The following is a 17,827-nucleotide window of genomic DNA, read 5'->3' on the forward strand; positions in this document are numbered from 1 at the left end:
AATTTATTTTAATGACATACTAAAAGCAATATTATATAGAAAAAAATAATTTTGTGATCATCCTACCATATATCCAACTTTACAGGTGTTTAGAAAGGTGCGGAGTAGAGAGGGAATATCACAACTGTTATCACCCCTCACTCCGGTTTTGGGTAACCCGGAATTTGGCCCAGGTGTAAAGGATCTGCCAGGCACAGCTTCGGGGTTAACTTCCAGAGGTAATCAGTCTTCACCTGAGTCTATCTCTCTGAGACTGACTCCAGCTTCCACCACTCAGGCTGGCAGGCTTAGGAGTGGGAGAGCCTATCGCAGCCTGGCCAGACTCAGCTAGCTCCCGCCCTCTGTCTATTTATACCTGCCTTTCCTGTTCCTCCTTGCTTGTGATTCTTTCCGTGTGGTTTCCTGGCCCAGCTACAGCTCCGAACAATTTGATCCTGCTCCATTCTGACCCTGGCTTTCTGACGACTCTTCTGCTCTGCGTTTTGTACCTCGTGCTCTCCTGGTTTGACTTGGCTCGTTCACCACTCTGTTGCTCACGGTGTTGCCGTGGGCAACTGCCCCTTTCCCTTTGCTTTATATTCCCTTGTATGTTTGTCTTGTGCACTTACTGAGCGTAGGGACCGCCGCCCAGTTGTACCCCGTCGCCTAGGGCGGGTCGTTGCAAGTAGGCAGGGACAGAGTGGCGGGTAGATTAGGGCTCGCTTGTCCGTTTCCCTACCCCTATCATTACATAATCACAAGCCCATATACCTAGTCTACCCTGGTCCCTGACACTACTATGGACCCCCTTGAGACCCTGGCTCAGCAAATGCAGGGTCTCTCCCTACAGGTCCAGGCCCTGGCTCAGAAGGTCAACCAGCCTGATGCTACCTTGGTAGTTCCCCTCACCTCAACTCCTGAACCCCACCTCAAGTTGCCCGACCGGTTCTCAGGGGACCGGAGGGCTTTTCTCTCCTTTCGGGCAAGTTGCAGGCTTTACTTTCGCTTAAAGCCCCACTCCTCAGGTTCTGAGAGCCAGCGAGTGGGTATAATTATGTCCCGGCTCCAGGACGGGCCCCAAGAATGGGCCTTCTCCTTGGCTCCTGACGCCCCTGAACTTTCCTCCGTTGATCTTTTCTTCTCTCGGACTCATTTATGACGAGACTGACAAGACTGCCTTTGCCGAGAGTCAGCTGGTGACCTTACGTCAGGGTAAGAGACCTGTTGAGGAGTATTGTTCTGACTTTAGGAAGTGGTGCGTAGCTTCTCGGTGGAATGACCCTGCCTTAAGGTGCCAGTTTAGGTTGGGTCTGTCGAATGCCCTGAAAGACCTGCTAGTTAGTTATCCCTCTTCTGACTCACTAGACCAGGTTATGGCTTTAGCAGTACGACTTGACCGACGTCTCAGGGAACGACAACGCGAACGTTTATGTGTTTTCTCCTCCGACTCCCCCATGATGCCTCCCGAGGTTCCGTCGCTTCGTTCTTCCCCGGAAGACTCAGAGGTACCTATGCAACTCGGGGCCTTCGTGTCCCCCCAACAACGTAGAGATTTCCGCAGGAAGAATGGTCTCTGCTTCTACTGTGGGGATGACAAGCATCAAGTGAACAACTGTCCTAAGCGTAAGAATGCAGCCGGAGAACTTCCGCGCCTAAGTGATCATCGGGGAGGTCACTTGGGCGCACAGGTATTTCCCGTAAATATGAAACGTAATAAGATCTTGCTTCCCTTTCAGGTCTCTTTTGGTGGTAGGTCTGCTACCGGCAGCGCCTTCATGGATTCAGGGTCCTCTGCTAATATCATGTCTGTGGAATTTGCTATGTCTCTTGCTATGCCTTTGATTGATTTGCCTAAACCTGTCCCGGTAGTGGGTATCGACTCCACTCCTCTTGCTAATGGTTATTTTACACAGCATACCCCTGTTTTTTAACTCCTTGTTGGCTCCATGCATTTGGAGCAGTGCTCTGTACTGTTGATGCAGGGATTATCGTCCGATTTGGTTTTAGGCCTTCCCTGGTTGCAGTTGCATAATCCCACGTTTGACTGGAATACTGGGGTGCTTACCAAATGGGGTAATGAATGTTTGACGTCATGTTTTTCTGTTAATTCTATTTCTCCCCCTGAGGAGGTGAACACGCTACCTGAGTTTGTTCGGGACTTTGCTGATGTTTTCTCTAAGGAGGCCTCCGAAGTGTTACCTCCTCATAGAGAATACGATTGCGCTATCGAATTGGTACCAGGAGCTAAGCTTCCTAAGGGTAGGATATTTAATCTTTCTTGTCCCGAACGTGAAGCCATGAGAGAGTATATCCAGGAATGCCTGGCCAAGGGTTACATTCGCCCCTCTACTTCTCCGGTAGGTGCTGGCTTCTTCTTCGTAGGGAAGAAGGATGGTGGTCTTAGGCCATGCATTGACTACCGTAACCTGAATAAGGTCACTGTAAGGAACCAGTATCCCCTTCCTTTGATTCCTGATCTCTTTAATCAGGTTCAGGGGGCCCAATGGTTCTCTAAGTTTGATCTACGGGGGGGCGTATAATCTTATCCGCATCAAAGAGGGGGATGAGTGGAAGACTGTGTTTAACACGCCCGAAGGTCATTTCGAATACCTCGTCATGCCCTTTGGGTTGTGTAATGCGCCGGCGGTCTTCCAGAATTTCATAAATGAGATTTTGAGAGATTACCTGGGGATATTTCTTGTAGTGTACCTTGATGACATACTGGTGTTTTCCAAGGACTGGCCCTCCCACATTGAGCATTTCAGGAAGGTGCTCCAGGTCCTTCGGGAAAACAAACTGTTTGCAAAAACCGAAAAATGTGTGTTTGGGGTACAGGAGATACCATTTTTGGGTCAAATCCTCACTCCTCATGAATTCCGCATGGACCCCGCCAAGGTTCAGGCTGTGGCGGAATGGGTCCAACTTGCCTCCCTGAAGGCGCTACAGTGTTTTTTGGGGTTCGCTAATTATTACAGGAGATTCATTGCTAACTTCTCGGTCATCGCTAAGCCTCTTACGGACCTCACTCGCAAAGGTGCTGATCTCCTCCACTGGTCTCCAGAGGCTGTCCAGGCTTTTGAGGTCCTTAAGAAGTGCTTTATCTCGGCCCCGGTGCTGGTTCAGCCCAACCAAATGGAGCCATTTATCGTGGAAGTTGACGCATCCGAGGTGGGAGTGGGTGCTGTCTTGTCCCAGGGTACTAGGTCCCTCACCCATCTCCGCCCCTGTGCCTACTTCTCCAGGAAGTTTTCGCCCACTGAGAGTAACTATGATATTGGCAACCGCGAACTCTTAGCCATTAAATGGGCATTTGAAGAGTGGCGCCACTTCCTGGAGGGGGCTAGGCACCAGGTAATGGTCCTTACCGACCACAAGAATCTGGTTTTCCTAGAATCTGCCCGGAGGCTAAACCCGAGACAAGCTCGATGGGTGCTATTTTTTACCAGATTCAACTTTTTGGTTACCTATAGGGCTGGGTCTAAAAATATTAAGGCCGATGCACTGTTGCGTAGCTTCATGGCCAGCCCTCCTTCGGAGGAAGATCCTGCTTGTATTTTGCCTCCCGGTATAATCATTTCTTCTATTGATTCTGATTTAGTCTCTGAAATTGCAGCTGATCAAGGTTCAGCTCCCGGGAACCTTCCTGAGGACAAGCTGTTTGTTCCCCTGCAATACCGGCTAAGGGTACTTAGGGAAAATCATGACTCCGCACTATCTGGTCATCCAGGCATCCTGGGCACCAAACACCTCATTGCCAGAAACTATTGGTGGCCTGGGTTGCCTAAAGACGTTAAGGCCTACGTCGCCGCTTGTGAGGTTTGTGCTAGGTCCAAGACTCCCAGGTCCCGACCAGCGGGCTTACTACGTTCGTTGCCCATTCCCCAGAAACCTTGGACACATATCTCCATGGATTTTATCACCGATTTGCCTCCATCCCAAGGCAAGTCGGTGGTGTGGGTGGTAGTAGACCGCTTCAGTAAGATGTGCCACTTTGTGCCCCTCAAGAAACTACCCAACGCCAAGACGTTAGCTACCTTGTTTGTCAAACACATCCTGCGTCTCCATGGGGTCCCTGTAAATATTGTTTCGGACAGAGGGGTACAATTTGTTTCTTTGTTTTGGAGAGCCTTCTGTAAGAAGTTGGAGATTGATCTGTCCTTCTCCTCTGCTTTCCATCCTGAAACCAATGGCCAAACTGAGAGGACTAATCAATCTCTAGAACAATATTTAAGGTGTTTTATCTCTGACTGTCAATATGATTGGGTCTCATTCATTCCCCTCGCTGAATTTTCCCTTAATAACCGGGTCAGTAACTCGTCAGGGGTCTCCCCCTTTTTCTGTAATTTTGGGTTTAATCCACGGTTCTCCTCAGTTTCACCTGGTAGTTCCAACAATCCCGAGGTAGAGGTCGTTCATCGGGAACTGTGCACAGTCTGGGCCCAGGTTCAGAAGAACCTAGAGGCGTCCCAGAGCGTACAAAAAACTCAGGCTGATAGAAAACGTTCTGCTAACCCCTTGTTTATGGTCGGGGATCTGGTGTGGTTATCATCTAGGAACTTGCGTCTTAAGGTCCCGTCCAAGAAGTTTGCTCCCCGGTTTATTGGGCCGTATAACCTATCGCAGCCTGGCCAGACTCAGCTAGCTCCCGCCCTCTGTCTATTTATACCTGCCTTTCCTGTTCCTCCTTGCTTGTGATTCTTTCCGTGTGGTTTCCTGGCCCAGCTACAGCTCCGAACAATTTGATCCTGCTCCATTCTGACCCTGGCTTTCTGACGACTCTTCTGCTCTGCGTTTTGTACCTCGTGCTCTCCTGGTTTGACTTGGCTCGTTCACCACTCTGTTGCTCACGGTGTTGCCGTGGGCAACTGCCCCTTTCCCTTTGCTTTATATTCCCTTGTATGTTTGTCTTGTGCACTTACTGAGCGTAGGGACCGCCGCCCAGTTGTACCCCGTCGCCTAGGGCGGGTCGTTGCAAGTAGGCAGGGACAGAGTGGCGGGTAGATTAGGGCTCACTTGTCCGTTTCCCTACCCCTATCATTACACCAGGTCTGTCAGATCAGACCTTTAAGATATGGGTACAGCAGGGGCATTTTAGAGTAAGTCATTTTTATAGGGGCAATGCATGGCTGCGTGCAGGGTCGCCATCAGGAATTTCAGGGCCCCCTACAGCTAAATTTTCTGGGCCCCCCTACCGTGGCACCGCCTGTTAAAGGTACTCCGTCCAGCACTATATCATGCTACCCAGGGCCGCCTTCAGGGGGGGGTATTATGGGTACTGATGTGAGAGGCCCGGCCAAACCTAATTGAAAGGGGGGCCCGGCAACTGCCGCGACTTGCCTTTGGTAGAAAAAAAACAGGCCCCTGCAATGGGGCCCGTTTTTTTCACCAAAAGAATGTCGTGAGCTGCGGGCCCCCCTTTCAATTAGGTTTGGCCGGGTCTCTCACATCAGTACCCATAATACCCCCCCTGATGGCGGCCCTGGGTAGCATGGGGGTCGTCATGGGGGCCGGCAAACACTGCCGCCCGTGCGACCGATCGCGCGCACCCGCAAACTCCCGCGCATGCACACCCGCGACTGCCTGGAACCGCGCACCGAATTTTGAGGCAGATTTTGACCTGCCCACACTATCTTGCCGCGTTTTTTGCCCGCGGCGATTGAGGACAGCAGACAAAAAACGAAGGGAAAAATGCATTTTCTGCCTCCCATTGATTTCGATGGGAGGTCAGAGGCGGAACCGCGGCAAGAAAGGACGTGCTGCTTTTTCTTTTTTCCGCGACTGGCTCCCATTGATTTCAGATTAAATCAATGGGAGGCGGTTTTGGAAGTTGTTTGGTGCTGATTCTGACGCAGTGTCCGAGTCAATATCAAGGCCCAAAAACTCTGAACTGGGCCTTATTGTTAGGGCTTATTCAGACGAACGTGTAATACATCCGTGCAACGTGCGTGATTTTCACGCGCCTCGCACGGACCTATCTAACTCTACGGGGCCGTGCAGACTGTCAGTGAGTTTCATGCAGAGTGTGTCCGTGTGTCCGCTGCGTAAAACTCATGACATGTCCTATATTTGTGCATTGTTCGCGCATCACGCACCCATTGAAGTCAATGGGTGCGTGAAAATCACGCCCAGCACTTCCGCAGCAGTATAAACTATGACTGAAAACAGAAAAGCACCACGTGCTACAAACATACAAACAGAGTGTCATAATGATGGCGGCTGCGCGAAAATCACGCAGCCACGCATCATACGCTGCTGCCACACGGAGCTGTTATGGACCTTTTGCATGCGCAAAATGCCACGTTTTTGCGCACGCAAAAAGCACACGCTCGTGTAAATCCGGCCTTAGGGTAGGAACACACTAGGCATGAACACTGCGGATTTTATGCAACACATTTTATTGTGGAAAATCCGCAGCGTATTACAGTCGCAGCAGAGTGGATGAGGTTTGAACAAATCTCATCCACACGCTGCAAAAATAATGGACCTGCAGTGCGGCTTTTGGCTTTTTAAGCCGCAGTATGTCAATTTATTCTGTAGAATCGCTGCTCCTCTGTTGCGGAAATGCTGCGGTTCTGCCGCAAAAATCACACATGAGAAAAAAAAAAGGCACTTTTTAAAATTATAAAAAAGTTTAGACTTGCCCCGGCCGTAGTCCTGGTGACGCGATCCTCTATTCTTAGCGCAGCCCGGCCTCCTGTCATGACGTTTCATCCCATGTGACTGCTGCAGCGGTCACATGGTCTACAGCGTCATCCCAGGAGGCGGGGCTACGTTCAGAAGAGAGAGATGCGTCACCAGGACTACGTCCGGGGCAAGTCTAAACTTTTTTTTCCCTGCAGGATTCCCGCAGCGGACAAGCCTCACGAAACCTGCGACACTATTTGGTGCGGTTTTGCTGTCGGAATTCCCTGCGGCTACCGGGAGTTTTACTCAGCATATCCGCCAAGTGTGTTCCTACCCTTATGATGTCGCTCCTGGAGCTGCTGCCGGTCTCTAAATAGGCAGTTGGTCCAGTAGAATTTGGAATTATTTTTTTTTGTGAACCAGCTTAAAAAAATACAAAACTTTTGTGTTAGGGCCTGTTCACATCACCGTTCGCTTCCGTTCTGGGGTTCCATCTGAGGTTTCCGTCGGGTGAACCCGGCAACGGAAAGTGAAAGTGACAGCACAGCTTCCGTCACCATTAGCGCAGTCGACTACGCTATTGATTCCGTCCGAAAACCTGCCGGAACGGTGACGAACGGAAACCATTAGCGATGTTTCCGTCACCATTGATCTCAATGGTGACGAAAACATCGCTAATGGTTTCCGTTCGTCACCATTCCGGCTTATCCGCCCCGGTAGCCGAAGGGAATTCTGCCCGCAAAACCGCACCAAATAGTGGCGCAGGTTTCGTGAGGCTTGTCCGCTGCGGGAATCCTGCAGGAAAAAAAAAGTTTAGACTTGCCCCGGCCGTAGTCCTGGTGACGCATCTCTCTCTTCTGAACGTAGCCCCGCCTCCTGGGATGACGCTGTAGACCATGTGACCGCTGCAGCAGTCACATGGGATGAAACGTCATGACAGGAGGCCGGGCTGCGCTAAGAATAGAGGATCGCGTCACCAGGACTACGGCCGGGGCAAGTCTAAACTTTTTTATAAATTTAAAAAAGTGCCTTTTTTTTTTTTCTCATGTGTGCTTTTTGCGGCAGAACCGCAGCATTTCCGCAACAGAGGAGCAGCGATTCCACAGAATACATTGACATGCTGCGGCTTAAAAAGCCAAAAGCCGCACTGCAGGTCCATTATTTTTGCAGCGTGTGAATGAGATTTGTTCAAATCTCATCCACTCTGCTGCGACTGTGATACGCTGCGGATTATCCACAATAAAATGTGTTGCATAAAATCCGCAGTGTTCATGCCTAGTGTGTTCCTACCCTAAGGCCGGATTCACACAACCGTGTGCTTTTTGCACGCGCAAAAAACGTGGCATTTTGCGCATGCAAAAGGTCCATAACAGCTCCGTGTGTCAGCAGCGTATGATGCGCGGCTGCGTGAGTTTTGCGCAGCCGCCATCATTATGACACTCTGTTTGTATGTTTGTAGCACGTGGTGCTTTTCTGTTTTCATTCATAGTTTATACTGCTGCGGAAGTGCTGGGCGTGATTTTCATGCTCCCATTGACTTCAATGGGTGCGTGATGCGCCAACCACGCACAAATATAGGACATGTCGTGAGTTTTACGCAGCGGATACACGCTGCGTGAAAATCACTGACGGTCTGCACGGCCCCATAGACTAACATAGGTCCGTGCGAGGCGCGTGAAAATCACGCACGTTGCACGGACGTATTACACGTTCGTCTGAATAAGCCCTAACAATAAGGCCCAGTTCACAGAGTTTTTGGGCCTTGATATTGACTCGGACACTGCGTCAGAATCAGCACCAAAAAACTTCCAAAACCGCCTCCAATCGATTTAATCTGAAATCAATGGGAGCCAGTCGCGGAAAAAAGAAAAAGCAGCAAGTCCTTTCTTGCCGCGGTTCCGCCTCTGACCTCCCATCGAAATCAATGGGAGGCAGAAAATTCATTTTTCGCTGCGTTTTTTGTCTGCTGTCCTCAATCGGCGCGGGCAAAAAACGCAGCAAAAAACGCGGCAAGATAGTGTGGGCAAGTCAAAATCTGCCTCAAAATTCTTTAAGGAATTTTGAGGCAGATTTTTTTTTGCCTGCAAAATACTGTGTGAACAGGGCCATACATAAACAGCACTTTGAGATAATTTACTCACCGTGTCAGAAGAGCTGCTCCCACTCCAGTCCTCTTCCGGCGATGTCTTCCAGGCGAGGTCTTCGGTCCAGACGTCCAGTCCTTCACCTCCAGCCAGGCTCCAGGTAAGTTTTGTCCATGTGTGACCGCGGCTGCGCGTGCTTCGTTCGCTAGTGCGCGCGCGGGCGATCGCGGGTGCGCGCGCGGACGATCGATCGCGGGTGCGCGCTTCCGGGCTTTCGCGGGTGCGCGCGGTCTCGAGTGCGGGCGTTCGTGGGTGCGCGCTCGCGACTGCGCACGCGCGGGAGTTTCCTTGTGCGCGCGATCGGTCGCGCGCGGGCGGTTTGACGGCCCCCCATGGGGAGGGGGCCCGCAGCAGCAGCAGCTCACGACATTCTTTTGGTGAAAAAAACGGGCCCCATTGCAAAGGCCCGTTTTTTCCTACCAAAAGAATGTCGCGGCAGTTGCCGGGCCCCCTTTCAGTTAGGTTTGGCCGGGCCCCTCACACCAGTACCCCTAATACCCCCTGATGGCGGCCCTGGCTGCGTGGAGAAGAGCTTTCCCAGCCAGAGGGTTATCCCGGACCCGTCCCAATGGCAGGCGTTACAATTGACTCATTACTTGTCAAGACTACCTACACCGGCTTCCTATGACCGAGCTCTATCTTCTTTGAAACTTTGTGTTCTCAAACGGGGCATGTGAGACGGGCCCTGTCCAGTCTTTACTGCGTGCTGCTCACTCCTGCTGAGGATTTCATCCCACCATATATTACGAAATGGGAAAGAGATCTTCAGATTACTCTAAGGGTATGTTCACACGAGGGCGTCCGTTACGGCTGAAATTACGGGTATGTTTCAGCCTGAAAACATCCCCGTAATTTCAGCCGTACCGGCATGTGCAGGCGCTTGTACGCCGCGTCCATTACAGCCGTAATTAGCGCTGCTATTCATTGGAGTCAATGAATAACGGCTCCAATTACGGCCAAAGAAGTGACATGTCACTTCTTTGACGCGGGCGTCTATTCACGCGCCGTCATTTGACAGCGGCGTGTAAATATACGCCTCGTGTGAACAGACAAACGTCTGCCCATTGCTTTCAATGGGCAGATGTTTGTCAGCGCTATTGAGGCGCTATTTTCAGACGCAATTCGGGGCAAAAACGCCCGAATTACGTCCGTAAATAGGCCGTGTGAACATACCCAAACACAAGAGCAAAGGGAAAAGATCATGCTCCTCACACATAAGGCGTCTATTAGTAACGCCTATCAGGAAACCAGTTTTAAAATACTATCCCGTTGGTACAGAGTCCCACATGTGCTACATAAAATGTTCCCGGATGTTTCTCCTTTATGTTGGAGATGCGGCAGAGAAGAGGGAACGCTTTTACATATATTCTGGAGCTGTGAGAACCTTCGCACCTATTGGTCAGAGGTTCAAGATATCATTCTAGAGATCACAGGAATCTCGCTGGGAGATGATCCGGCATGGATTTTGCTGCACCACCACGATATACCTGTGGGGCGCTACAGGAAGATGTTAGTGAGACATTTGCTTAACGCAGCTAAGACTTGTATTCCGGGGGGTTGGAGATCCTCTGAGCCTCCTGTGACTAGACAATGGCTGGAGCGCATTCACGAAATTCGGAGAATGGAGGAGTTGCTCCATTCCGCACCCGAACGAGCAACGCAGTTTCAGAAAACCTGGTTCTATTGGTTTGACTTCTGCAAGTCGGACAGATACAAGAGGGCCATGGGTGAACTGATTAGTGGAGAACCAGGGAGCTCTTGAGTTCTCTCTGGTCTGTGATGTGCTGTGGGGGGGGAGAGTGAGGGGAGGACATCTCCCCTTCTCCCTCTTAAGATTTTCCCTATACCCCCCCCCCCTTCCTTTTGTCCTTCTACCCTGTCTACCCTTCGTTTACTTCCCTATTTGAATCAATCATTACTAGGAATTGACTGAGATGTGGGTGATGGAGGGGCGGATGAGGGTGTAATGCTGGTATTCCTGTCTTGCTATACTAATGCTTGTAGTGTATTGATGGTACTATGTTGGGAGGACTTTGATTGCATATTTACTTATTGTTGTTGAAATATAGGTTGAAATGATCGGCCCTCATGGGCTTTTTCTGTACCCATGTCACCCCCTTTTTTTTTCTGTATCCCCATTTCTTTTCTTGAAAATAAAAAATTTGAAATATAAAAAACAAAGGAGGAAACCCAGCGTCTGGTGATGTCCATGGGTTCCAGACTTCAGGCCATCATTGCCTGCAAAGGATTCTCTACAAAGTATTAAAAAAAACATTTATGGTAATGTTAATTTGTCCAATCACTTTTGATCACCTGAAATGAGGAGGTTGTGTAGAAAAATGGTGGCAATTCCAAAACTTTTCACAGGAGATTTTTGTTTAACCCCTTGAAATAAACCTGAAAGCTTCAACTTCAATTGCATCTCAGTTGTTTCATTTCAAATCCAATGTGGTGGCAGCAAAACCCAAATCATGAAGATTGTGTCACTGCCCAAATAATTCTGGACCCAACCCACACACCCACCCACACAGCAAACACTCTGAACAAGCATAGCTGCAGTGTAAAGAATGGGGGTGGGACAGAGCAAGAGTATTGAACTACAGCGAAGCTGGAGTCATTGATCATATCCAAGCCCTTATGAAGATTAGTCTAAAATGATGAAGATCAAAGTTATAATATACATTTTTTTTTATTTGAAAAAATTAACAAATCTTCACAGAATAAAAACAGGAAGCGGATCATAAACTCAGCAGAACAATTAGAAGGTCGGCCAGATCAGGTTTCATTAGCGATTGTGTCCAGCGTCTTTGTTAGCGGTTTTGTCCAGCAGTGCCGCCTTGTGGTCATTTTCTGTGCTACATCCTGGACCCCTACAACCCATTACAAAGCTGGACAGAAAAACGACTGCACTACCACCCTGCAAACTGCAGTGGCAGCCATATTGGTTGTAACAACTTTCCCATGAACAGATAAAACAAAGAAAAAACCTCCACTGTAACCAGTGTCAGGAGGGGGCGCTAAAGCCGGTTTACTCTTCCAAACTGGATCTTTTATGCAATGGTAAAACTTGTATTTCCCAATAGATTTTCTCCATTAATATAAAACTATTTACACGTGATCATTCTTCATCAAATCTTGAGAGATAAAACGGCAGCGTTATCACAGTTCATACGGGATGCCTCGGATTCTCCGTGCGAGCTGCATGTCCTTCACAAAGAGAGTGCCCCTATTGGCCTGGTGACTGAAGAGGTAAGAATCTTCAAAGAGACTCACGAGGAAGTCCTCAGCTGACTGTGGATACAGAAGAGCATTAGTCCCTCTTAAAGTGACAGCACTCCCGGTATAATTTACTACACAGCTCGAAGGACTGATCAGATTTCACTTTTATGAGCTGTTAGCTAGAGTGATGGTGGGGGGGGGGGGGAGGGTCTGGCCTCTGGAACTCCCACAATGCATCACAACCCCTATGCAAATGTCCCGCTAGGGCATATGGATGTGTTAGAGGGGGCGGGGGCTGAGTAGTGAACCACTGCAAAGAGCAGCTCCCTCTCTGGTTGACCCATGCGTTACATGGACAGTGCATTGTATGAGATACTGACCTCTTGTAGCGCCATAAGTGCGGTGCTTTGCCAGTAGTAAAACACGCCGCGGGAATACTTCAGGCAGATCTCTCTCACCTGCAAGAATAAAAGGGGAATATCACTGACAATAAAGAGGAGCAGCCGCAGAGGACACATCCACTCACCAGGCGGAAAAACGGGGTTTTCTGAATGAGCAGATTGGTTGATTTTTGGTACTTTCTTATTTCCATCAGCGCACGGACTCCTGGGCGGTAGCGTCTTCTTCGTTGCGTGCTCGGTCTGTGACTTGTTTCCCCACTACCTGTAAGAAAGAAATCCATAATCACAGCTGAAAATGAATCTCCCGCTACATGGAAATTCACTGTCTGGCCGGGGTCACACGTAGGGTAAACACGGCGGATTTTCTGCAACCGATTTCATTGCGGAAACTCCACAGCGTAATACAGAAGCAGAAGAGTGGAGGAGATTCAAACAAATCTCATCCAGACGCAGCGGAAAAAAACCCGCCAAACTTACCCAGATCTCTCTGCTCCTGCGTTCAACCCGGCCTCCAGGGATGATGTCTCATCCCATATGACTGCTGCAGAACATCAGAGGGACACGTCACCATGGCTACGGGTAAGTATGGGTTTTTTTTCTACCTTCTATGGACATTCCAGCCGAAAAACTGCAGTTTTTCAGCCAGAATTACCTCCAGTGCCCATGGCCAATACGCTGTGTACTTTTACGCCGCATATCTGCCCTGTGTGAACATGGCCTATTACCTTAATGTCCCCCAAGGAACATCAGGTAAACAGATTTAAAACATAACATGCTACCTGCAGCCACCACTAGAGGGAGCTCATTGTATATGGTTGTACATTGAACTTGGTAACAAAACAGTATGCAGTGAGCTCCCTCTAGTGGTGGCTGCAGGGAGACAAAATTATACCATGTAACTGTCTACGCAGGAGATTTAGAGCTCCGTTTCAGAAAACTGTGCTCCAACTGCTGTAAAACGACATTAAGAAATTAATCAGCACAGAATGTTGGACCTAAAAAGGATATAAATGTGGACGTTCAAATTTTAGATACTTTTCTATGACTGATAATTTGGGGTCCATCAAGTCCCATTGATACCTGATTAAAGGGGTTGTACCACGAAAATAATTTTTCACCTATCCACAAGATAGGTGATAAATGCCGGATCGCTGCGGGTTGTTAACAAGAGTGCGGGTCCCAGAGTGGTGGTCACTCAAGTCATTCTCTATGGCAGTGGTCCCCAACCTATTTTGCATCGAGGACCGGTTTGATGCAAGAACATTTTTGCGGGGACTGGTGGGGGGGGGGGGGTGGAGGGGTTAGAGTCAGTTCACACATTGCGTAAATACGGCGTATACCTGTATTATAATGCGGAAGAATCGGCAGCATAATACAGTAGCAGCAAAGTGGATGAGATAAAACACGTCTCATCCACACGCTGCATAAACGGAGTCGAAAAAAGGCTCAGAAATTGACGTCACAACATCGCGCCTGCCTGCGCGGAGCCGCTCACGGCAGAGTGCATAATTGGGCAAGGAGCAGTCAAACTTGACTATTTCCGTCGATCCCATAGGGAATGAATAGAGCGGTCGGACTGCAGGTTGGAAATTCTTAGATCCCTCATTTCATAATATATCTTCATGGGTGTGAGCTGTGTTCTCAGATTCCCTTCCCAGAGCCATATAGTAACGTGCTTCCTGCAACCACCACTAGGGGGAGACGATTGTGCACATGCATACAGCTCCTGTTGTGCCTATATAAATCAGTCCTCAGTTTGCTCCCCCTAGTGGCGGCCTTGTGCTACAGAAATTTCGGTAAGTAACAGATTTTTACCTGCATAGAAACGAACCCTCTAAGATATAAAGCTGAGAAACGGATTACAATCTAGTATTACACGACCCGAGGTTATCTGGAATTCATTTTTAAAATAAAATATATAATGAGAGTGATAAGATGATCAAGGTGCAACTTTCTCTTACTTGGCGGAGATTGAGGAGGAGCTGCAGGTTTCTTCTGCGGCTGCGCCGACTTCCTGCGGGACAAGCTTTTCTGGGGTGGTTTCATGATGATGTAAAACGCTGCTGAGAGACATACAATCAGTTAAGCAGATAAGAGACGGTGACAATTCAGCAGAATCACAGGTGACGTAGGATAAACTGAGCGGTTTTATACTGACTGATGCCACCAATGCAAGTGACAAGAAAGTGATGACATTGACGGTGAAGATATGAGATTGCCGGATGTCAGTAATTAACGCACGCTGCATCAATGAATACAATAGATCCTCGTGGCATCAATTACCAGAACAGCGACATCAATGATCTATTTAATAATGCGGCAACAGAAGAGCTACCCGCAGCAGATCCCGCAAGCAATGGGCAGATGTTTGCAGACGTAATGGAGCCGTCTTTTCAGGCGTGATTCGAGGCGTAAAACGCCTGAAAATAGGTCGTGTGCACAGAGCCTTACAGAGAATCCGTAATCCAGACAAAGGTGGGAAATTTAAAACTGGAGCAAAGGAAAAGTGGAGCAGTCGTCATGGAAATGAAAGGCCGCAGCTGGAGGACGATGAGCTGCAACAATGCAGTACAAATATACAGAAATAAAACATCTAATAATCCATATGATCTCTAGACACGCAGCAGCGAAAATGTATAAAATCAACACACACGATAGACGAGGAGAAGAAACATTCAGTCGAGTGCGCAACTTTTCTTAGGACTCTCTGCTTTGTGCCGTTTCTCTGTTATTCCTCCTGGAAATGTAAGAATTGACAGCTGTGTGTTACCAGTTGGGGGTGTGTCCCTACACAAACTGACAACGTCCAATCAGTGCTGACAGAGAGACTGTAGGGACACGACCTTTGATGAGGAGAATGGCAACACCAGGTTATCTATTAATACATACATTTCTAGGAGGAACCACAGAGGAATGGCACAAGCCAGAGATCTGAGAAAATACGCTCCAGAATAGTTATTTCATGGGGAATACAGGTATTTACTATAAGGGTATGTTCACACGCAGTGGTTTCAGACCTAATTCTGGCATTTTACGCCTCGAATTACGGCTGAAAAAACGCCCCTAATACGCCTACAAACATCTGCCCATTGCTTTCAATGGGAATTACGATGTTCTGTTCGCACGAGCCTTAAATTTACGTGTCGCTGTCAAAATACGGCGCGCAAAATGACGGCTCGTCAAAAGAAGTGCAGGACACTTTTTGGGACGTTTTTGGAGCCGTTTTCTCATAGACTCGTGAAAACAGCTCCAAAAACGGCTGTAAAAAACGCAGCGAAAAACGCGAGTGGTTAAAAAAACATCTGAAAATCAGGAGCTGTTTTCGCCTGAAAACAGCTCCGTATTTTCAGACGTTTTTGCTCACTGCGTGTGAACAGAGCCTTACAGACACGTCAGGAGAAGTGACGGCTCCTCTTTAATAATATTGTCTGTATCCTGTATAATTCATGAGGACGCACGTGCTGCCCGGCGTGATGTCAGCGTCACCGTATCTATCAATGATTATACACTGAACTCTAGAAAACTGCCAGATACACCAGGACGACTGTATACATCAGAGTTTCCCAACCTTTTCAGGCTCGAGGCACCCCAGGGAAAAAAAATAATTCTCAGGGCACCCCTACCAAAAATTGTTTACAAAACGACAAAAAATGGCGAAAAACAAGCAGTACACTCTTAGGTTATGTTCACACAACGTTTTTTTGTAAGGCAGAAACTAAAAGTCTGCCTCGAAATTCATTTACGAATTTTGAGGCAGATTTTGAATTGACAGCGCTGTTTGACTTTTTTTTTAAGCCGTTGAAGCGAATGCAAAAACCGCAGACAAAAAAGCACCAAACGAGCGCCGCAGGTTTTTTCTGCCTCCTATTAATTTCAATGGGAGGTCAGAGGCGGAAACCACTTGAAGACCGTCAGCCCCCCACTCACAGTAATAACCGTCAGCCCCCCACTCCCAGTAATGACCGTCAGCCCCCCCACTCCCAGTAATGACCGTCAGCTCCCCACTCCCAGTAATGACCGTCAGCCCCCCACTCCCAGTAATGACCGTCAGCCCCCCACTCACAGTAATGACCGTCAGCCCCCCACACACAGTACTGACCGTCAGCCCCCCACTCACAGTACTGACCGTCAGCCCCCGCACACACAGTAATGACCGTCAGCCCCCCCACTCACAGTAATGACCGTCAGCCCCCGCACACACAGTAATGACCGTCAGCCCCCCACTCACAGTAATGACCGTCAGCCCCCCACTCACAGTAATGACCGTCAGCCCCCCACTCCCAGTAATGACCGTCAGCCCCCCACTCCCAGTAATGACCGTCAGCCCCCCACACACAGTAATGACCGTCAGCCCCCCACTCCCAGTAATGACCGTCAGCCCCCCACTCACAGTAATGACCGTCAGCCCCCCACTCACAGTAATGACCGTCAGCCCCCCACTCAAAGTAATTACCGTCAGCCACCCACTCACAGTAATGACCGTCAGCCCCCCCTCACAGTAATGACCGTCAGCCCCCCCACTCACAGTAATGACCGTCAGCCCCCCCACTCACAGTAATGACCGTCAGCCCCCCCACTCACAGTAATGACCGTCAGCCCCCCCACTCACAGTAATGACCGTCAGCCCCCCACTCACAGTAATGACCGTCAGCCCCCGCACACACAGTAATGACCGTCAGCCCCCCCACTCACAGTAATGACCGTCAGCCCCCGCACACACAGTAATGACCGTCAGCCCCCCACTCACAGTAATGACCGTCAGCCCCCCACTCACAGTAATGACCGTCAGCCCCCCACTCACAGTAATGACCGTCAGCCCCCCACTCCCAGTAATGACCGTCAGCCCCCCACTCCCAGTAATGACCGTCAGCCCCCCACACACAGTAATGACAGTCCAGCCCCCCCACTCACAGTAATGACCGTCAGCCCCCCACTCCCAGTAATGACCGTCAGCCCCCCACTCACAGTAATGACCGTCAGTCCCCGCACACACAGTAATGACCGTCAGCCCCCCCACTCACAGTAATGACCGTCAGCTCCCCACTCCCAGTAATGACCGTCAGCCCCCGCACACACAGTAATGACCGTCAGCCCCCCACTCACAGTAATGACCGTCAGCCCCCCATTCCCAGTAATGACCGTCAGCCCCCCACTCCCAGTAATGACCGTCAGCCCCCCACTCCCAGTAATGACCGTCAGCCCCCCACACACAGTAATGACCGTCCAGCCCCCCCACTCACAGTAATGACCGTCAGCCCCCCACTCACAGTAATGACCGTCAGCCCCCCCACTCACAGTAACGACCGTCAGCCCCCCCACTCACAGTAACGACCGTCAGCCCCCCCACTCACAGTAACGACCGTCAGCCCCCCCACTCACAGTAACGACCGTCAGCCCCCCCACTCACAGTAACGACCGTCAGCCCCCCACTCCCAGTAACGACCGTCAGCCCCCCACACA

The 17,827-nt window shown here is 49.6% G+C and overlaps 1 protein-coding gene across 1 annotated transcript; it reads right to left on the reverse strand.

Moving 5' to 3' along the window:
• Positions 1 to 11,417: 11,417 nt before the first annotated feature.
• LOC142684105 (histone H3-like centromeric protein A) lies at positions 11,418 to 14,422 on the reverse strand. The gene is made up of 4 exons (XM_075847497.1): positions 14,329 to 14,422; positions 12,493 to 12,629; positions 12,347 to 12,424; positions 11,418 to 12,038 (listed from the first exon to the last, which is right to left on the reverse strand). Exons 1-4 carry the CDS (start codon positions 14,411 to 14,413, stop codon positions 11,907 to 11,909), a joined length of 432 nt encoding a protein of 143 aa, XP_075703612.1. The 5' UTR covers positions 14,414 to 14,422; the 3' UTR covers positions 11,418 to 11,906.
• Between the last annotated feature and the right edge of the window lie 3,405 nt (positions 14,423 to 17,827).

The sequence above is a fragment of the Rhinoderma darwinii genome (genome assembly GCF_050947455.1).
Source record: "Rhinoderma darwinii isolate aRhiDar2 chromosome 4 unlocalized genomic scaffold, aRhiDar2.hap1 SUPER_4_unloc_7, whole genome shotgun sequence".
Lineage (NCBI taxonomy): Eukaryota > Metazoa > Chordata > Amphibia > Anura > Rhinodermatidae > Rhinoderma > Rhinoderma darwinii.